At 39.6% G+C, this 23,690-nt stretch overlaps 1 protein-coding gene across 3 annotated transcripts in view; it reads right to left on the bottom strand.

Annotated features, from left to right (window-relative positions):
• Positions 1-23,690, bottom strand: part of pde4ba (phosphodiesterase 4B, cAMP-specific a) — a 100,313-nt gene that overhangs the window by 11,085 nt on the left and 65,538 nt on the right. For 2 of the 3 annotated variants that reach the window (XM_068319364.1, XM_068319365.1), the window contains exon 6: positions 7,779-7,891. In XM_068319364.1, coding sequence (XP_068175465.1) covers positions 7,779-7,891 — 113 coding nt within the window. Of the gene's footprint in view, positions 1-7,778; positions 7,892-7,988; positions 8,092-23,690 lie in introns of all 3 variants that reach the window. The other variant, XM_068319366.1, reaches the window with a different exon arrangement.

Genomic DNA, 23,690 nt, shown 5'->3' with positions numbered 1-23,690 from the left:
AATCGCTCACCCCCACCCCACCCCACCCCTTCTCTCACTCCCCACCACTTACATGTCAATTTCTCTCCTGGCTGCCACTTGCCAACATAGTCATCAATCTCTGTGCGTGTCTGCCTGGCTGGCAAAATCAATGAGCTGTCCTTGGAGCAGGTGTTGATGCTGCTGCAGTATGCAAGGCTGGGGCCACCAGACTGGAACTCACTGTTACATCAGGACCACTGGCAGACCATGTGCCATTGTGGTTTGATCAATGTAGTCTCAAATGTTGTTTATGAAGCCCCTTGAAAGTGACTATAATGCAAAAACATATGGAAATGTTGTGATTTCTGGAGGATTCAACGAGAAACAGTAAGCAGAATTTTTCCAGAGAGTCTCTCTGAGATAGATATGTGCGTTTCTGCACAGGCGTGGACAAATTTAGAAAGATGAGTTTCCCGGAGAGGATTCCAGATTATCCTCCCACTGAAGGGAAAGAACCAGGACCAGAAAGCCAGACTGCAAGAAGGGAGCAAACAAAAAAAAATAAGAAGAAGAAAAGAGAGGAGGCAGCTCTTTATATAATAGCTTGCTGCATAATATATAAAGACACCAGAAATAACAGCGGGGGATGTCTCACTGCAATGTGTTGGAATGCTATGCTTCTCCTGAGGCTGAAAGAAATCCCTCGACGCACACGCACACACACACACACACACACGTACGAAGCCGACAAACACCGTTATCTACAGTTGAGCACGGTTCATGCTGACATGTCACACACATGCTTTTCAGTCATGCCCACATGTTTCATTACAAGTGTGTTCTTGCCAGTGTGCGCTTGAATTTATTCATTCAAGAGGCAGAAGGGAAGCCTTTTTACCTCCTACTGATGCTATGACGCTCGAGGGAGATTACATTTGAGGCTCTGTGGACATTTTTTTACCCACATACTGGCAATATGTATTCGTTATTGTAAAATTGTTTCATTTCGTCCCGTTCTCACATGTGCTTGCTGTTGTCTTCTTCTCTGTTAGAAGCGTTTTTTTCACCAGCTGTGGAAGATAATTTTTCTAGTGAAATCTTGGAGTCCATCTATCTTGCTCCTGTCTGTCAACAGGGTGGCTCATAATGAAGTTGAGCCTTTTGCCCACTAGTGGGCGCACTACACCTAGCCTGCTCAGTGTTTCAAGAGCATAGACCTTTTAACCCTGCAGTGACTTAATATATATATATGTGTGTGTGTGTGTGTGTGTGTGTATGTATGTGTGTGTGTGTGTGTGTGTGTGTGTGTGTGTGTGTGTGTGTGTGTGTGTGTGAAATCAGTTTACATTGTCATTCTTATCGGTTGGGGTAAATATATATACATACATACATATATACACACACACACACACACACACACACACACACACACACACACACATATATATATATATATACACACACACACACATTATATATATGCACATACAGTGCGCCCTCATTCCTCACGGTTAATGAGTTCCAGGAACCACACACGATTATCAAATTCCCTGACAGAGCAACAAACTATCTTATTATTTATGGTAATTTAAACATTTATGACCCCTCCCCATACTGATATTGAACCTCCTTCTATCTGTATTACCTTTTCCAACACTCTTATCGACTGTTTAAAGCACTTTTGTGTCTCAAAAAAGTCCGAGACTCAAGGAACGTAGAGCACTCCCGCATTACGTCAGCCAATAGAATGCATGTACAGTATCATGTGACTACCTACCAAAAATTTGCGATGAGGTGAGCTCGCGAGCGTTAATGCGAGTGTCAACTTTATTGACAAGTGTACCATATATGCATTACATAGACATTACAGTCCTCTCAGACCCACAGACAGTAAAAAAACACTAAAGAACCGCCTAAATAATATATAAAGTAAAAAACTGGCGTGAATATGAACTTATGAGTGGGTGGATGGCTTTAAGAGTAGAGCAATTACACTTTAGTTCATCTGACAACCCATAAATTCTTTAAGTATAATTACTATAAAATCTTACTTTACATCTGAATTTTTAGATTTTTACTTTTTATCACTGTATTCTGATATATACAACATAATTTTGTAACCTCAGCAAACATTTTTTCGTCAGTGTTAAACCATGCTGTCAGCGGTTGGAATGCTCCAGTGAAACACACGTATTGTTTCTACATGAAACACATTCACTTCATATTAATTAGCAGAGCTCAAGTAGGAAATCTCCAGTCGTGGTGGTACGTTTCCACTTTGTTAGAGCGACGATAAGATGCAGGTGTTACCATAAGCAAAGCCTATCGATGACATGACTCGGTGATCAATCACCTGCGCACAAACTATGCATATGCTCGACAGCTAAGTCCATAGACGGCTGACAACTTCTCACTTCCTCTGACTCACTCATTCATCCTAATGCGTGTCAGTATCAGAGTGTATTCATGTATGTCTGAGTCTACAGTTAACTGTAAGATGTATTGAAAAATATTATTAAGCTTTTAAAGGACAAAAGACAAAAATGGAGGCTATGGTTCATTTCCATCACTGCCATCCATTCAAGGCCTCCCCAGTCTCAGACACAGAGACTAACCATTTTTTTGGCTGAAGGGGGAACCGACTGTGCAACTGTGCCCACTTAAATTCTGGTTGCTTTGAAGGCAGAGAACACCCCGTGTAAAATACCACAGAGGCAGAATTACATCAAAACATCATGTTGAAAGCCCAAGAAACATGTAATGCCTGAAACACCTCCATCTCCTTGACAAACTTTAACGGTTAAATGATTGCTCAACCTGTACAGAAAGCACCGCTTTCACATGTCAAAAAAAGTGACGGCTTATGTCCTCTTAATTTAGTCAAACTACTTGAAAATTCCCTCACAGGTCCTCTATATCCCAGTTGGAAAAACCTACAACTGAGCAGCATCTAAGATCATTGATACCAACTGTATTTGTTGGTGTATTATCCCAAGGAAAAGAAAAACAACTTTAGGATATGCGCAGAAAAACGGCTTCACCTGCCTGAGTCTCAGATGGTTTAAATTTTCAGCTATTTTGAATATTACCACAACCCCCTTCAACCAGGAGCAACACAGGGCAGCAATTGGGAGCAATTTAGGTAACCTTATTCCCAGTGGAAAAAAAACAGCATCTATAATTAATCGACCAGAAAGCACAAATCATTACTTGATCGCAACAGTGTAGGAGAAATGTCTGTGAAATCCCACAAACGTAAAATGTAACTGAGCAGATGCTCAATCTGAAAATCTTTTTAGAAGACCTAAATGCAGCTGTAAATACCATTTAAATGCATCTTTGTATATACTGTGAAGAATGCTTCTCTATTCTGCAATGCATTCAAAGAAAACCCACAACTAAAGAATATTTAATTTAACTTTGGTAACTTACAGCAACTAAATGTGTCGACAATAAGTTCATTTAGCATTCATTCAGCATACAAAATAGTACAATGTGTTAAAAGTGTCTGAAAATTACCTATGTCGACAGCACCAAAGGAAAAATGGCATCAACTTAAACTTGTTTAAAAACTACGTTAAACCAGCCACAAAAGTTCAACACTCAGAGAATAGGATTTAAAAAAATCTTTATGTACAACAGAGAAAAATCACATCAAAGAAAACATACCTTTCTCCAACCGCTTAGCTTTCCTAGTTTCCTGTCTTTCTTGTCAAAGTAAGCTCCCATGTTGCTGTGTGTGGAGTGCACAGCAAAGTGAGGCTGCTGGCTGTGGAAGTGTCTGTCTCAGTCTGACGACAGTCAGAAAAAGGCCAAGTGTTGGCTGTGTGATGCTGGAAATCACCACAGCTCTAGTGACTCACTTTGGGTTGCGAGGTCTGACTCGGTTTTACCTCACACCCCATGTATGTTGAGTTATGACTCTGTGTCTGTGTAATGGTGTGTGTAAGGAAGAGAGAGGGAGAGCGAGGGAGGGGGAGAGAGAGAGAGAGAGAGGCGTCTGGCTCACATACACACACGCACACACACACACACACACACACACACACACACCCTCATGGGGGTAGTCCCGCCTGTTGCTTCTTGTCTTCCATGCCTGCTGTTTGCAGCCGGCGGCTACAGCGGTAATAATGAGGTTTACACTGTCAATATTACTGCACAGATCTTCTGATGAATTAACGATGGATGCAGCGGATTTCCTTGAAAAAACAATGCTGGTTTATTTCCCTGGAAGTTATGGGTTGAATTTATAAGGCAGAGAGGATGTTAACTTTTTAGATGAATGAATGGCATTGACGGGGAAACAAAACCCTCTTCACCGGGAGCCTGTAGAATTAAACTACATAATCACTAACACTGGTCTCTGCAGAAGGAATTACACAAGAACACCGACAATGCCATGAGTCATATATTTCATTATCCCATTCTGCTCAAACAATACCAGCAGAGTCCGGCTAAAGTCAGCAGCAACCGTGCAAAATAAATATGTTTCAGCTGCAATTATTTTCATCGCTGATTACTGATAAATTGCTTTGGCTAAGAAATCTAAACAGAGAATATTGATGTACATGTGCATGTCGAAAGACATTCACCTCAAACCTGGTTCAGATTACTTCATTAAAAAATATGATTTAATCAAGGGATCATCCTTCAAACATTTGATGGCACCACGTTCCTAAGGGAGAATGTTTTCATTTTCTTAGGCTTTTGTTGCTGCCAATAAAAAATTTTGGGGGGGTTACCGGATAAAAACACATTTCATCACTTTTTCTTTTTCGTTGTTGTTGATGTTTGATAGAATAATGAGTCAAGGAAATAAACTGGAGGTCAGTAATACTAATAATATTTGTCAGCTGCAAAAATTGTTTAAATGTTATGTCCAACAATATAAAAACACACAAAAGTATAGAGATAAATATATCTTTTATTAATCACGGAGGAAATAGAGGCAGATTTGATCAAAATAGCAATTTCATTAATTATTGCATTGGAATTACAATTATATAAATGGATAATTAGTCTTAGCTGTTTTTAATCAATCAGTTCATTGTCCAATAAGAAAAACAAAGTATTGAGTGAGTGAACATCTGTCATGTTTGCATGATAAGCGGTTAATAGATCTCAAATATGTTTTTGCAGAACTAAAATGTATTCTTGGGCTCATTGTTTCTTTACATGGGTTGAAGATTACATAAGCTCCATAGCTGTGACAGAGAAGAATATCCATCTCACACTGGGCCTTGACCCGGCTACGTAAGCCATATGTTACAGGGAGGACAGTCACATACGAGTCGTCAGCAGGAGCAGCAACCCCGCACAATTCACCTTGGAGGTACAACAACAGAGTCTCACATTTCACATCCCTCATCCTTATGTTTCATGCTCTACCACCTGAATGACAGTTTTTTCCATCCTAAATTCTGCAGGGATTACATTAGTTAACCTCTATGTTGTTGTATGATCATCAAACAACGTCGACCGTAATGATCCGCATGACCGAGAGGCCGTAGTTGTGCAATGTTTTCGTAAAAATAAGGCTAGATGTAAGATAGCTGGTGTTTCACTAGGACCAGGCCATTATTTTCACATTGAAACCCATGTAAACAGACGCTAAAGGCATGTAAGCTACAGATGCTTGTCAGCGCCTCATCCTCAGAAGGTTACATGTAAGGATGCATAAGAAAAACACCGTGTCAACTGATGTGCTCTACTGCCGATCAGTCACGTCCAGCTTTTTAAATAGCTCCAGATATGACCTCACATTAGTAGCTGAGTCTTTAAACAGCCGTCTTTAAATTAATCTTAAAATATAAGCGTCAGTGTAAAATTCCATTCACTTATTCTCTAACCTGCCACAGCTGGTTAGCGTTCGTAACAGATATTAAATATTAAAGCACAATGTTAAAAACGTTGCACCTGTCAGCTTACATCAATCTGTTAAAATCAACACCGATGTATTGTGTAACAATCTGATTATTTTAGTGAATCCAATGCAGTTTTTTCTGGGAAAAAAAAAGAATACAGCTGTCCTCTTTATTCCATATTCAGGACTTTTTTGAATTTCTCAAGTCCGGGAGGTTCTTGAAATCAATCATCACCTGCAGATATCTTTTGTCTGGTTCCTGCCAATGTCTCTGTGATTGCAAAACTGCTAAAATTACAGAGCGTGAGATACTAATTCAACTGAGAGTTGATCTGAACCAGCAGCTTTACCACATTTGTGAAAAAGAAGGAAACTATGTTTTGACTTTTTTTTTTGGTAGAGGAGAATCCTAGTTGAATATGTTCTCTTTATTTCTTTTATATGACTGTTATCCTGTAGAAAGTTAATTTTATGTCATTTTAACATGTCTTAACTGAAACCGATCCAGCTGACCGTCAGCGTGGAATGTGGGTTGTGATGACAACAGTGCCTAAATAAATAAACCTAACCATTAACCATTCAAACGATTGTGATGGTATCCCTATTGTCGCCTGAAGAGAAAGAAGGGGATCAGGGAGCAGACAGGAAGAGAGTCCCTCTGCCCAGGGATCTGTATGATTCTACACGCAAACAAACAAATGGCCTCTTTCTTCCTCTCTGGTGTATTGTGTTTGACCCACAGCGGGATCTCTCGCATCCTGTTGTCCACTTTTATGAGAAATAACAAGCTCATCATCTTCACTTGCTTTCCAGGCTCTCCTACACACAGCTGCTGGTCGGCCCATGCAACAGCTTTCTGGGGATTTCACCTCCATGTGCAAAGTACACAGATTCATGTCGAGCATCGAGAGGTTTGAGTCAACAAAACGGTTCTAATCTGTAACTTCCCATAAATTTGTGCTGTAAAGTTCAGTTTGGTTCAGATCTGTCATACAGACGCCCAAACATCTCGCCTGTGTTTACAGATCTCATTACTTTAAAGCCGCGGGTACATTACAGGAACTTTGTTCAAGGATCAGAGGTGGCGGCCAGTCATGCAAATTTAAATTGCTTGAAATAATTATTTTCTTGCTCCAGGGTTTCCTTTCAACCACATTTTCATGTTTGTTTGGGGGGTTTTTTTGTTTGTTTGTTTTTTTTGGGGGGGGGTTCTCCTCTATAGAAACCCTGATGAATTAAACATTCAAAATACAAATATTTATAGGTTATCATGTTTGCAATTTCGATTCATTTCAGTATACCTGTGATAATTTCAAAAACAAATCAGAAATCCTTTTAAACAAAAAATGATAATTTGTGAACTGTATTTTTATTATACTTAATTTTGATAATTAAATTTGGGGGCTGTTTTGGAACATATTTCATTAATCTTTTTCGTATATCATGCCATACCTGGAAGTTGATTTTTAATATCATGAAAATTCAAAATTACTTCCATTAAGTTGACAACAACTGTTTGCACTCGAGGGTTTGCACCTGCAAACTTGTGACGAGTTTGGTGGAAACTGAAAGCGACAAACAATGAGCAGACAGAAATTTCTGGCTGATGTGCTGGACGAGGAATTTCCGTCAGAATTTATTTACACCTCACTAGTCCTTATTTCCTAAAAAAATGTCAAGATTTGCTGCTGCAGCTCCATCTGCAACCTTCTACTGTGTATGTTCCCACCTTTCATTCTTTGGTTTAGCTAAGGTCATGCTAACGTTCATGTTTTCATTCATGAGTCTCCTGCTGCTCACATCTGACAGCCTCAACAAAGACCTGAACCTTAGTTTGCAGCAAACGGAGCATTATTTCATTTAAATCAAAGAAAGTTTTGAACGAAGGCAAAGTTATCCAGCCAGAATGAACAGAAACAAAAAGATCAACCAATCAAGATGCAGCCTTTCCTACCTTGTTGGAGGCCATGTCGCTGACAGAGCGATACGTCTGGATGGTCTCTAGCTGGTCCAGACACCAGTCCAACTCCTCCATCGTCTCCATGGCCAGCTTCTGATACGCCTCATCTGTCAACAAGCAGCCGGCACAGAGACACACAGTCAGAACCAAAGGTGGACGTGGAAACCCGAGCATTGCCCCACCACACAGGCAACATCCACCTACGGGTCCTGGTTGGGCTGCATGCTGCTGCTGAGGAGGGGGAACGGCCACAGCTTGCCCCCGGCTGCAGCGCTCCTTCATCATGAGGCGGTGCAACTGTGGCTAGCTGTTTGGAATCGCAGCTGTCAGTAGAGCTGAGGAAATCTATTGTAGGACTTCAGCTCGCCCCGTCACACACTCTACTTTGCTCTATGTGTGTGTGAACAACACACATGCACACACACACACACACACACACACACACAGAATCCGAGTGCCTCAGCTCATTTACATAAATCAACCCCCTAAAGCAGGAAACCATATTCTCCAAGCCACTACCACACACACACACACTTGAGGAAGCAAACAGACACCGCTAAAATCCACACCAACACATGTTTCATTGCAAAACCAGACGACAATGATTAAGCAGCATTACTTTTTTTAATCACATATTAATATTGATTTAGGACAGACAGCAGAATTGACACTATTTTGATCGACCATGAATAGAAAGTCAGACTTTGAATTGAGACTTTCTCTGGTTGGAACAAGGATCCAGAGTTTGAACTCCATTCTGTTCTGCTCCAAAAATAATAACAGCTGCTGTGAAGACATGTAGTTAATGTTGTATAGAAACAAATTACAGACAGAAGTGTATCATGGAGACAAAATTACAGGAACTGGTTGTGGTATTAATTCTACCATAACTGGGCAATATTTCTGTAACATCTAGAACCAGCGAGGGCGTGTGTGTCGACAATACGACTTCTTTAGAGATCGTTTAGTAAATCTTTCCTAAGCCAGTCACCCGTTGCATCGTCAACAGGATAACTTAAAGCTGTCCATGGAACTTGTTTGGTCTTAGTTGTGAATTCATTGTTTTCTTTCACTTTTTTTGTCAGCACTACCAGATAAGTTGTTTTCTGCTTGACTGGTTGCCTTCCTTGTCGATTTTATCAACTAATAATCAGCTGTTTCAATAATGCATATATTGAATTAGGGCTGTAAATGCAAATTATTTTTACTATTAATCTGCCATTTATCTTCTCAGCATTCTAACCCTGTGCCTGTGGTTTCTCTGTGTGTTTCAGAAAACTGCTCGACAAAGCTTGGAGTGAAGCCTTGTTGGAAACCAAAGGGCATGTGTCATGTGGTGACGGGTTAGGCTGGACTGACTGACACACACACACACACACACAGGCTTGTCTACTGCCCTGTTTCTTGTGTGTACTCCGGGTCTCCTAGCTGCAGAGCACAACATGGCAGCAGGGTGCGCACTGCTACGACCTTAGCGCGGCCTCGCAGAATGTGTCCCCTGCTCTGATCTCCTTGCCATCAAAGACAGAAGCCTGTTTGCTCTCACAAATATGAGAGGCACCTGGCTCTCTGCCCACAGCCTTCCCTCGCTCTGTGTGTGTGTGTGTGTGTGTGTGTGTGTGTGTGTGTGTGTGTGTGTGTGTGTGTGTGTGTGTGTGTGCGCGCGTGTGTTTAGTTTAACTCAAACCTCTGATGTCAAAAAGGCTTACACTCATTTGAGATGTTTCTTCCCCGTTTTCTCAACACTTTCAGGTAGTTTCTGTTTTTGAAGAGCCCATAAAGGTCCTTCACGCCGTCACAGCTTTGTGAAATGAACTTTTAAACTCTCCTCAGACACACAGTATCATATGAGCAACCTTAACCTCTGTATGGATATGTTTAGGGACTTTAAAATAGCTCATGACACAGCCATGTCTTCAGCCTCTACATTAACATTACAAGTTAATTCTTGAGGCTTTAAATACTTTAAATGGTCTTTAGATTCTGTTTGAAAGGCAGGTTCGTTGTGATATTCTATGGTTACATGGTTCTATGGTTAACATCTAGTAAAATGTTTAATTTTGTATCCATAGTCTAAGATGTCAAATTCCCGCCTGTTGAGCATGAATCTCGCATGGTTGTGTTTATTTGATAAAAAGACAGACAAATCACAAAGCTTGAAATCCTGCACGACTTACAAAAGGCAGAAACTAAAGATTATGGGTTGTATAAGCCGGATAATACAATCAACAGCTTAAATCAGTGAACTTTTAGGTTCTGGGTCAATATTGGATAAAAAAAAAAACAGTGAAATGTTTTGATCCTGTTTGGAACAGTTTCACAAATTTCCCCCACTGTGGGACAATAAAGGTTTATTATTATTATTATTATTATTATTATTATTATATAAAGTTTCATTGTGGTCTCATATTTTTCCACTGATCAACAGAGGGCCTGTTGAGTCAGTCAACTTATCAAAATACATGAGTTATACCTTTATATACTCTGAGTTATTACAATACTGTAAGTTGATGTTAGCAATATTTTCTCTCTTCCAAGTGTCTTAGTTGACGTTCTTAAGTTGTATGTATGCATGAGTGGAGGAGTCAAACAGCTGCAGATGGACTACAGCACTGCTATCCAGTACCAGGTGGTTTAACTAGTCCATAAAATCACACAAAGCTACAAATCTCTGCACGTAAACGACTACAGTATTTAAAAACAGGTGTTTAGCGAAAGAGACGCACATTTTGGTGAGGAACACAGAACGTAAAACTAGCTGGTGTTCCACTTCCGGATAGTGGGAAAAGTGAGGCTGAATCAGGTGTAGAACATAATTACTGGCTTGAGTAAATGAGCTCTTAAACATGTTATTAACTCTGATTTCAAAATACAGAAAATTGGCTGTAAAAACTGGTTTAGTGAGTCACATTTTCTCTAGAGGCTAAATCTTCTTAATTGAAATGCTTGTACAAGTTTTAGTGTGATCCCATGGCCTTCTGACCAATAAGGGATGAACGATCTGCATTTTTTTAGAACTCTTCCACTTTATTGACTTGAAGAATTTTGCAACATACACCATATTTACCCAGTTAAACATTCATACGTTCACCTCCTATCCAAAAGCTCAGCAAATGAAACACACACACACACACACACACACACACACACACACACGCACACACACACCAATAGAGGAGCCATTTGCAGCAATTTGGGGTTCAATGTCATCTCCAAGGATACTTCACTATGCTGCCAGAGCCAGGGATCAAAAGCCAACCTTCTTATTGGCTGACCCGCTCTACTTTCTGCGCCACAGTAGACCCAGAGTACCACAAGTCAAATAAAAACCCAACATTTGTGAGGCACTGGATATTGACTAAATACTTTGTTGATTCCCAAAACTATTATGATAGTTCCAGTAACCATGAAGCACAATCTCACAAGCTTTACATACGTCAGAAATAAGCTGTAAATGATAATGCGGTTAAAAAACTCTGGAATCAATTAACTTATTCTACAATGTTTGACTCAGAAACCTGCTGCAAACAGAATAATAATTGTGGGTTTGTCCATTTTAGCCTAGAATCTCATAAAGGCAGATCATCACATCAGTAGAAATTCCAGTGAAGGGGAATTTATAGGAAGTATTATGCTGGAAACAACAATAAGGGATGTCTGCCTTAACTTTTTGTGGTTGATTTTTATTCTAATTAATCTATGTGATGCATATTTTTATTTTATATGTTAAAGTTAGGTCTGTTCTGTGAATGGGATTCCTCTCCGATTAGGTTTTTCAGGGCTAATTCAAAACAAAAGATAATTATTTATGTTTTCACATTTTTACCAATGTAGTACTGTGCACTGGGAGCTAACGAATAGCAGAGGTATAACCTGTATAGAAGCTGTATATTTTCAATTACTTGTCTCGTAGCTGTCAGGACAGGGTACTCTCTTCAAATGGACCGAGACAAGCAGCATGCAAAATCCAAATTTCCTCTAACGCACACCCACCCACATTACAACGTACGAGGGGATTTCCAGAACCTCCACCCTGACACAAGGACCTTTCTGATCATTGCTTAGACCAGCAGTGTCAGGAAAACACACACATATACAAACCAGTCAGATACAAACACACACAGACACGCACACATCACTGTGCGGCAAATTGTCTCATTTAAACATTGGTGCACAAACACGCATTTTCCAACCAAGTCATACAGAGCAGGAGGGGTAACAGAAATAATCAAGTTATCAGCTTACAACTTTATGTGACACTTCTTTGCACCTGGTGCACACACACACACACACACACACACACACACACACACACACACACACACACACACACAAACACACACTGAAAGCTTAGTGCATATGCAGGGGATAGCATATGTTGCTATCAGATTATTTAAAGACAAGTGTACTCATGGGACTGGAGGAGTTAAATCTGTGTGTGGTGTGTGTTGGATGCGTGTGTGCATTTGTGTGTGTGTGTGTGTGTGTGTGTGTGTGTGTGTGTGTGTGTGTGTGTGAGTGTGAGACACAGCTGCTTCTGTCATCCTCCCATGGAGGCAGTCGCTTTCCTGCCTGTGATGTGACGCTAAATGCGGCCGAGCAAGAAGGCTGCAGCTTGTTATCAGCAGCCAGCATCTATATGGCTTAGTGGACGTTAAGTCATCAGCGGAGAATACATACAGGCATGATGCAGACACGCTCAAAAACACAAAGGAAAGGAGGTCAGCAGGGGACAGTCTCTCTCCCACTCTCTCTTTCTCATATCAGTGTCTGTTTTTAATTTATTGCCCGATCAAATATCATCTAAAACTCTGCTTCAAATTGTGAGATGCCAGATATTTGGCATAGTTGCATAAACAGAAAACAAAATGAAGAGAGACCAAACTCTGAAGTCGGCTGATTGGCAGCAGGCTCCTGAATAGGAGAGACAAAGGACACTGATGTCTGACATAGAACTTCCTACTAATTGATTATATGGTGCTCAGCTATTGTAACACAAATGAAAAGATGACTTTTCACAGACAGCTTTGCAACACCCATCACTGAGGAGACTGTGAAAGCAGCGTAGAACAGCTGTGGTGACGTTTGTGGCTTTGGGAGCGTGTTATGTGGCCCTTAAACATTTAACGACTGACACATTTCTGTGAGGTGGCTTTCTGAGAAGTGACAAAAATGACATCACGGGCCTGTGTTTCATCAAGGTTCATTTATCTGATTTACTGGGAAGTAGAACACAAATGCTGCTTCCATAAATGCTATTGGGAGTTTTGCCACTGTAGTTGTGAATTATAAACAGAAGGGACGGGAAGAATGACTGGGCCTTCTGCTGAAACGGAGGATCTGCACATGCTTCACCACTTATGAATTTGCAATAGACATGCAATGGTTTCATTTATGGGCATTTTACTGCTGTGGAACGCAGGATACGTAAAATGTACTGGTGCCATTTTAATGTGGTGTCGGTCCAGAGGCAACACTGTGGAAATACTTTGGATGCTGACTCATCCATTAGAATTTTGATACGTTTTAATGTGGCGATAAAGACTAAAGCTAAAATGCTTCAAATGAAGTTTTTAATTTGCATATTTACTGTCTGTCCTTAATGCAAATGGAGAAATGGGAAGCAATGCTTTTATTTTCTCTGCTGTAACCACTTAGAAGAGCTGACAGAAGAGGAAGATAATAATTAGTCGGATTTAAGATTTAAATACAAAACAAAAATCTTGTGTCACTGTTCACGTTTTAAAGTTTCTATTGTCTTAGCTGCTTTTTTTTTTAGTTCTTGACCTGGCTCCCTCCAAGCTTATCAGGATAAATGTATTGATATATAAAGACGATGATAATTCTTTTTATAACTTAACATTTCCAAACATAACCGATGACAGATAAACACCACATGTATTTATGTGCATTAATCTTAGCATTACAACATCGCTCTGCCTTGTGACTGATAGTAACTCCTTATTGCTCACATCTTTTATCATCGGACTCAGAAAGTAATGCGGAAACGGCAGTTTACCATTTCTGTTTCTCAACGGTTTCAAATGTCAGGCTTGGTTTAAGGTTAAACGAATTAAAAACATTGAATCAGGAAATGGAGATAAACTGATGTCATTATAAAGAAAAATGGTCCCTTTACGGGCACTCGGCAGGAAATGTTTGCTCGGCTGTTTAAAGGTGAGCTTGTGGTCTTGGTGTTAAACTTGGCAGAGCTATGGTGGGGGGGGGGGGGGGGCATTGCTAACATTTAAATTTGTTTTGCTGAAAAAACAATATGGATTCACATTAAAGTGACCTCCAGTCTGATCCACAGCTTCTGCTCATAATTCTACAATAATAAAATCAGTTCTGACCACAACACATCTGGCAATACATGCTTTTTTAGGATCACATGTAACGATTATACATGTTTACGTGCTCGTGTTTACTGCCTGTTCTCCCCAATACCCCTTGGACATTACGTTCCCAGTCCTCCCCATAAGGTACACATGTACACATTCCTTTCTGTTTCACTATAGAACTCAGTGGGAAAGCAAGCGGAAAGCTATAAATACAAGAAGCACACAGCAGCTTCCAAATGGTTCACAGTGATATCATACTGTATGAAGAATCCGGAAAGACACTGCTTCGTTCCAAGCAGAGAGAAAAAAAAAGTTCTCAGGATGTGAAAATTTAACATGATGTATTGATGACAGGGCTGTGTTTTTAAGATATATACCTCAACTGAGATTATAATCCTGTGTGGAGTGCAAATGAGTATGACCCAGTTTAATTTGTTGCACACATAGACATGATTCAGACACAAACAGAGGGAGATACACTGATTTATGTATGTGGGAGGTTTATGTACGGAACATAACGTGAGGGACGACCTGAGCTCAGAGACGATCTGACATCACAAATCTTGTAGGTTCTCAGGCATCTGCATCAGTCGTCCATGTCATATTCGCGGCTGCTATCTCAGCGGTCGACATGTTCTGGTGTAAAAATCGTCAGTGTTTTCTTTCTGCATCTCCCTATCACTACGCCCGATAGAACGGACGTACGTCAATGGGGTTGTTTATCAGTCCTATCAGAGAGTCTGCTCAGAGGACATGTGAATTAAACATGGTTTTGTCCTTGACTTGCAGTCTTTCCATCTGTTTTGACTCTTGTTCTCATGAACGCTCCCTTATTCTTCTGCCCTCTTTCACTCCTCCTCATCAGTCTTTCACCCTCTGCTTCTATGGCCTAAAACCTGTGTACACACACAAATACGTACGCGCAAATACACAGCAACAGACCCGGCTTTGTCCGTGTTACCTGGGGTGAACTCCCACATTTAGGAGCAACAAAATTGACTGGCCTGAATGGACCTCATTGTCACGCTGACCGGGTTGATTAGCATGGATCAGAGGAGGGCTGAACCCAGTTAGCCAAACTTCTGTCCCTGTTGACGCTGCTTATTTCTTTGTTTGGTATAAGGTGGTTCTCGTCTGGATCTGATGTCAGTGGGGCAGGATATATTTATGAAATCATCAGGAATGCTTTTGGAGCGAATGGGTCAGCATGCAGCTGGACTAATCTAAAAAATAATCAGTTATTTTTATGCCCCTGACCAAATGGGGCGTTTAGGGTTACCTTTGTATGACCATACGAAAATGTCAATGGAATGTCATGCATGATCTGTGGCGAGCTGAATCGAGGATTTTCATTTGCTTACATTTACGGGCTCATTTTCCTTTTTTGTTAATGTTGGTCTCTGCGATCTAAACTCAGATTATTTCTGCAGGTCACATTTTAATAATGAGGGAGAAAACAAGTCGACGGGCTCAGTTCACGTGTCACGTTTCTCTTGTTTCTTGGGCTTTTAATATGTGAAAAGCAGATTTATTCAGGGCGAGCAAGAAATCATTTTGCTCTCACCACGTCTCCAGCTGTTTCTGAACTCTTGTCAAGAAAAACATGACTGTCTCGTTAATATTATTTTCACCGGATTTAATGTGCAGGCCTTCACACGGAGCCAAGCCGGGCTGGTCCAGGGTCAGGATGGAGAAGACTTGATGAGTGGAGAGAGACAGGCACCAGAGGGCTTGTCTGACTATGGGGTTTGCGTGCAACGAAACATCAACGTCTCCAGTAACATATGAAGACCAGCTGAGAGAAACCTCAAATGACCTCAGACACCATCCCTTCTTTTGATGAGTAAGCATGGTGTGTTAATGTATCATTGTACTTGTGTGTGTGTATCCCAGATCACATAATACAATCAAACTGAGCCAATAAGGACTATTGGCAGTGATGCTGCATGCACAATAAGATTGATTGTGTTTGTCCACATTGGCTAAATGAAGCTTCCTGATTGAATCAAGATTAAATAAAATAAAGTCCCCCCCCACCCCCCCAAGTAACAAATAAATAGGCATGAGGCATTTATGGCCCAACAGCAGGTTCAGAAAAAAACACAAGTATGTGATTTCTACCTCAGCCAAAGAACAGCAACTGTACCGCAGAGGAATAATAATCAAACCGCGATTTGGCCGTTGTGTTTCTTTGTTGATAACAATCAGCAGTTAATTCAAAATTGGGTATTTTATTGTGGAAATGCTTTTATATGGCGACTTTCTGTCTTGTTCCACATAGAGGGAGTTGTCAGTGCTGGGTGGTGTGGTGCGTCGGGGGGGGGGGGTGTATGGGGGTGGCGGTGTGGGATGTGGGGACCGAATGCTTCCCAAATACCCAAACAAAAGAGTGGGTCTGTGAGGCAGAGAGCGCTTGAATCCATCTGCGTGGAGCTGAACGGGCCTGCTGGCAGGGGAATACTTCAGGGGAAGGGCAGCAGTCTACTTTATGACTGTGCTGACGTCAATGGCATAATTCAAATACTTGCAGAGTGCTTGCTTCCAGCTTTCTGAACCTGCTCTCTCTCTCTGTCTCTCTGTCTCTCTCTCTCTGTTTCAGGCTGTAGCTAAAACCTGACCTGGAATTAGACTCCGGTGAGACAGAATGACAAAACAACAACTGGAGTGGAGTCGAGCCACCATGGAAAGGCATAAAACCACATGATATTAATTTACAAGGACTTCAGACGTCACAAAGGCTCATGGCAGACTTTTGAAAATTCAGGCCTTTAAAACATTACCTACTCCCAGCCAAAAAGCCTCATTAGCAGGAAGTGCATGTGTGCTGTGTAAATACACCAAGTCAAAATCAATTAAACCTCTTCCTATGAGCTGTTCTCTTTTACTGAAAGAGGGAAATGACACCGACTGTGTGAAGTGATGCATGTCTCTGAGACTACACACATCCTCTCACATTTATATTTACAGCAACACAATGATTAAAAAGTCAGTTGGGAAGCACGTCGAAACTGATTTGTTAGGGAACTAACAAGACATTTAGACTGATTACCTGGAACTACTAGCTCAAACTGAACTCACCAAACTGATAACTTACATGTCAATTAAAAACAACATCCCATCTGGAAAGTCCTCTAAAATTGCTGACCTGTTCAGTCACATACTAACCAATTAAAAGAAAGTTCCTCACTATTCATGCTGCAGGAGTAAGCAATGCCTAATTTAATTGGTGTTATATATACATATTGTTCATCAGACAGATATAAATGTTCAAGACTCTAGATTTCAGATGAGGGAATTTCACTAAGCAGGACATGCAACTTCTATAACAGAAAATTATAATTGCACTGAATGCTTGTTAATAAATAGGAGCCATTAACTACTTTAATGCTATTGGAGGCCACAGGTATTCAAATAGAGCATGATTTGCATGGACATTACAGTAGTTAGGATGAGAGAAAAACAGGACAAGGATAGCCCAATATAGAGGAAAAATAAAAAAGATGAAAGATATGATCCAAAACTGTTGATTTATTAGTTAACTACACAACAAAACTAATTTATTCAGTTGCTATATGCAAATATGTTGTTTAGCTGTCATCAATTTTCTGTGACTAGTTAAGCTACATCTTTGTGGCTCATCATGCATGTATTAAGAGAATAGGAAACAAATGTCGTTTGTTTTTTAAATGAACGCAAATCAATCCAAAACATGTGGTCATAATGATGAACAAATCTAGGAATTAAATTTACTGATTATAATGAGAGGAATACTTGACCTTTGATACTGCAGTGAGTCTGTCTGTTCTTGATATCTGATGTGTAAGAACTTATTTCCAACAGTTTAAATGACATCATGACTTGTAGAATACGTGACGATGACATAATTGGCTGGAGCTGTGGTCGACTGCAGACAGACTAACAAACAGTCCAAAACAGTTAGTATGCTCTCACAAGAGTGGAGAAAACTGAGCTTTACTGAAGAAAGTAGTTATTCCATCGATTCCAGTCCATAACGAAGAAGCTATAAAAGTCCAAACATAACTGAATATAACAAACTTATCCATTACAAAACAATTATTCAAGTACTTTTTTATGTAATCCCATAAAAATACAGACAAATAAACACCAGTGAAAGCATAACCAACTTAGAGATGGTAATAATTTAATTTTTTATATCATCAGTCATACTCCCACAGACATGCCACTACAGGGTTGAGATGAATAAGACGACGGCAAGAGAGTACTGTCAATATAACAAACACAGTCCATTAACTGGTTTTGAACTTGATATTTATGTTTCACTAGGCAGAGATCTGATAAGGGTGCCAAACAGCATAACACATATAAAGTGTGGTTTTTTCCCAAAATCTCAGCTCTGGATCTCCCTTGGCAAGAAGCCAGAGGAGTCGGAGCCAAACTCGGTACTGGAGTGTCTTTATTATGTTCAAAAACCAGCAGACTCTCTGACCTTACTTCCCAGCATCTGAAAAATCATTATTTTTTTACTTGGACTACACGTGCACTGTAAAGCTCGTAAGACTCGGCCTTGGCCTTGGCGACTGCCAGAGATCACACACAATGGCACAATAAAACTAAAATGTCAAGGCATGGCTTTGGATAAATATTTGGATATCACTGGAGAAGAGGGATCCAGTAGTTTAGAATCCAGTCTTGTCTGGATTTGTCAACTATTTTGAAACCTTCAAGATGTCAATCACTCTGCGTGGAAACCTCTCACCCTCTTTAACCCTGGTAGGTAAACCTGACACGGGACAGTTTGAGGGCAGGCCATGATGAAATGTGACCCCGTGCCGGACAACGCATGACAATCAGCTGTCACCTTTGCTTATCGTATTTGAGACCACAAACACACACAGACACACCCACACACACACAGTAGCAGCTTCTCAAATGAGTCGCTGAGAGGCTGAGGTTAGAATGTTGTTTGCTGATTGTCTGATTGCTCTGAGAAATATTTTCTGCTCTTAAAAAATGTTTCATAAATTTTATTAAAGAAGCAGAACAAGTAAACATAACATTCATCATAATAAATCCTTTCATGGATCCTACACACACACACACACACACACACACACACACACACACACACACACACACACACACACAATAATGAACACAGTCACATCTCTATCTCTGAAAAAAAGGAGTAGAAAACAACGAAGCAACATGTTGGTTGACATGTGAAGAGTTTATATACATTGTGTGTATTTCCAGTTTATACTCAACTGTCTTGACCAACTCAAAGATCTTCCCATGAAAATGAAAGAAGGTTACAGAACGGATGGAAATACAATACGCTTATTGGTAAATAAGATCATAACATTGCTGTCCAGAGACTGTAAGAACACTGGAAAAATCAACTTCTTGTTTTGACCATCTATAACATATAACTTGCTTTTCCTTTGAAGAATGTCAATGTGACCACGCTCTGGGTCACATCGGAGCTACGTTGGGTTACTTAACAACTTATGATCACTCAAGGAATTGATGAAGACATATACGTCTATTGGGACTGAATGGACGGTTTGAAGCAACAATGTACCATAGTGAATGACAGAATGTCAGAATTCAATGTATGAATCGGTTGAAAACATTTGATTTTGAGGACGGGAACTACACAAAACAAACGGCTTCTACCCGTCAGGTCTTTTTTCTTCGGATGTTGTTGACTTTGCAAATGAGATGCAGGTGACAAAGTCTGTTGTGATGACATGTCCGAAAGGAAATAAAAACTAAATGAATAAATAAATGTATGTAATGTAACTGAGCTTACTTAACTTAAAAAAATGAAGTTATAACTGCATATTTTCCTCTCACTCTAAAGTACACCCTTTAAATATATCTTTTCATCTGTGCATATATGGAAACAAATGATTCAGGTTTATCATGCCCTTTAAACTGTTTTGTTTTTACGTAACTCATTGCAGCTCATGATCCTAGAATAAACTTCCATGTCTACATTGTTAATTACTTTTGATTCATGAAACAGACTTTTCCTCCAAACGACTTACACATCACTGAAATAAAACCCAGCTCCGCTAATAAAAGCGGGGCTGACAGAGAGATTCAAAGGACAAAGAGTGTGTATGAGTGGTGTTGGCACATGAACCTGTCATTCCATCACAATGTGGTAATGAGCCAAGCTCTTACGCAACAGTTTCCAGGGTACAAATGGGGTTACACATCCTACCATACCTTTCTCTCCCTCTCCCCATCTTTCTCTAGCTGTTGAGCATCTGAACAGCTGCCAGCTAATCAATCTTCAGCTACAAAGAAAAGATAAAGAGCCAAATTCCTGGAAAGAAACCAAAGAATACATCATTTTGAGGCTCTTGCATAAGACTGTCAGGTGAATGTAGGGCTGAGCCAAAAAGAAAACCATTTATTTAAATTACTTTTGTTGGGCAGTGTGCACAAAAAGAGCAGTCTGAAATCACACACATTTTTAAAAAATTAAATTAGAACTTAAATTTGACCATTTTTAGACAACCTTATGCTTGTCTTGCTGCCTCCATGACAGATGCTGATGAGTTCTAATGTAATATTTATTTGTGAAATTCTGGGAAAACTTTGCTAGGTTTTCCGACTGGCGCTTGGACAAAACAGTGTCTCATGATGTCAACGAGGAACATTGAGTCTTCCTCTTTTCAATTAATACATATTCATAACATAACAGTTAAACAGTATTTTCAATATGATTTATGAGTCAAACATTAATGTAGATTTAGTATGTCTGGCAATGCTAGCATCGTTCTTCACGAGGATGCCAACATCAGTGCTCTATGAACAGAAATGTTACCAAAAGTCCTGTTGACATTATTCTTTTTTTTATATTTGCATATGCTTTATTACATAGGAGAGACAAAACATCCATAATAATTACCTAACTTTAAATGATTCGACTGAAAATAAAATTTCTTTCACACCAATCTTGTGTTAATCAAAAAAATTAAAGTAAAATGCAAAACACCTGAACAATGACAGACATCTTTTTTAATCAGAGAATTCTCTTCACTTACTTAATCTTGGCATGGTTTGGAAAGTTTTCTATGTTTTTGTGCAACCACGAGAGAGGAAAAACCAGAAACTGAAATTAAGAGCATATGAGAGTCAGACTGAATCTAGAGTCATGACCTCACCTCAGATTTCTCTACTGCCTGGTCTCCACAACAAGTTAAAAACAAGCCTTTTACCTTCCCCGACAGACTGATGATGTGGTTGTGTGTAAGGGTACTGTTATTTTGGTGAGCTTACACTGTTACACATTCACACACTGATACCATAACCTGTACGACAAAACCTATTAGCCTTAAGATACAAAGGCTGTGCTTAAAAAAATATTACTGGTGACACTTCACCTTGTCTCCAACAGTCGTATCATGTAAAACTCTCTTAGAACATAGCAGAGCAGTTAACCGGGTGGCTTGGAAGACGGGTGTGATATTTGTCACCTAAATCCTGAAAGCAAACATGCAAAATGCGTGCTCACACACACACACACACACACACACCCTTTTGACAGGTGATCTTGGCAACTTCATGTCATGATTGGAGGTGAAGGTTGGGCAAACAATCATTCATTAAAACTCACACCCTTGTGAACGTGATCACATGTGCATCTGTGTGAGAAGCCAGGGTTGGATCCAAAGTAACATGTTGGTGTTGTTACAAGCAGCCAAAGATGAAAAAAAGTCTAACTGTTTAACACTCATCACGCTTCTGAATTGTTTTTAAGGTCTGGTTATATTTAGTTTTCTTTGTTTCTTAAACTCACCTGCATAAGTAGAGTTTCTTAAGACATCAGCTTATTCATGTTTGCCAACTTTAAATTCTTATATACAAAACAAAGGTGTTTAAAACACTGCATTACACAGCACTGGGGAGTTATCTGAGGACACGACATGAGGTTATCATTGTCCTCCATCAACACTTGAATTTGTGAGGAGACACAATAACACAAAGGCTCCATCTATGTATAGACTCTATAGCAGAGATGTGAGGATGAGAGCAACGCTCGCTGACTAGCGGATGAGGATAATACATGACCTGAGATCAAACCCATCCGAAGCACCAGGCATCTGCAATATTACTCACATTTCCAGAAATGTGGTGGCAGGACAGTGACTTTTGAATATATTATAAATACAGTATGTACAGGGAAGAAATTTCAAATTAACAAGTCATCGCTACTGGAAATAGAAAAACATGGAAAGAAAAGATGAATACAGTTTGTTTATTTTTGCTGCTTGATAGTAGGGGCAGGGGAATCTTTGAAAGTCTGTAAGTATTTGTCTGTTACCTATAGAAATATTTTCTGATCCTCAACCAATTGGCATGCGGACATTGTCAGTGCAATCTAACATTTTTATCATTTAAAATGATAGATTTTCAATTAATTTCAGGATTGGTGGTGTTTGAGTAACATGCAGCAAAGGGACACAAGAAAAAGCAATAGGAACAAGAGGATTACATACATTTTTTTCTGGGTTGCATACCCAGAAAACTGAGCTTACTGCCCCCCCCCCACCAACATTAGGCTTCGGCACAAAAAATTAATTTGTTTGTGGAAAGGAAATGATGAAAAGAAATCTGTATTTATAATGAATTGGAAATGACAAACCAATGCTTTACTGATCCAATTATCAATCCTGATCGTCTGTGTTTAAAATTTTAACTTCCACTGTTATTCCTTGTAGAGATGGACATGGGATTCTTCAAACTCAGAGGCAAGAAAAGTACCACTTGCATATTTCCAAATATGTGTTTTTCAAGCACATTGTATAATTCAAAACTATTTTATTATCGTAACCAGTAAAATTTAATTTTATAAACTGACATCTGAAGTATCTGTGTATTTCAATGTTGTGATTAACAAGAAGACAAATCCTCCTCCTGACTTTCAATAAAGTTTGTGAACCAGGAACAATCTGTTCCTCTCAACATTAAAAAAAAAAAAAAAAGAAGTTTTTATGACTGGAACCTTAACAGTTCAACACTTTATTCATATCAAATGTTGTTGCCCATTTAGAATCAAATCTGAATTCCACAAAATATGTTTTGTGTTTCAAGTCATGACAATAAGTCAGAACTCTGACTTCAATCTCAGAATTCAGAATTTTTTTCTCAAAATTCTGACATTATTCTCAGAACTTCAAGTTTCTTTTCTGAATCCTGACTTGACTCTCAGAATTCTGAGGTCACGCTCAGAATTCATGGATGATCATGAATGGCATGCTGATATAAGACCTGGACAGACTTCAGTCAACATGTTTCATGCATTAATTAATTAACAGAGGGATAGATGTAGCATGACTGAAAAAAAATTTTTTAAAAGGGGGGTTTTCAGAGTGGAGTGGTTTGCTACAGTACGTGAGAACCATCACCCCTCTTTCCCAACTGTAAATCTACCCATGAAATCTTTTTCAGGCAAACACAGATTGTTTTGGGCTGTTATAGAATAACAGGCAATATCTATATTGTTTTCAAGTTTCACGCATTTTGGATTTGTGGAGAATGACATGCCATAAAAACTCTATTAAATTTT

This window comes from Antennarius striatus, chromosome 7, assembly GCF_040054535.1.
Source record: "Antennarius striatus isolate MH-2024 chromosome 7, ASM4005453v1, whole genome shotgun sequence".
In the NCBI taxonomy this organism is placed as follows: domain Eukaryota; kingdom Metazoa; phylum Chordata; class Actinopteri; order Lophiiformes; family Antennariidae; genus Antennarius; species Antennarius striatus.
Note: the sequence above shows the minus strand (reverse complement) of the source record. Positions and strands in the feature narration are given on the sequence as shown.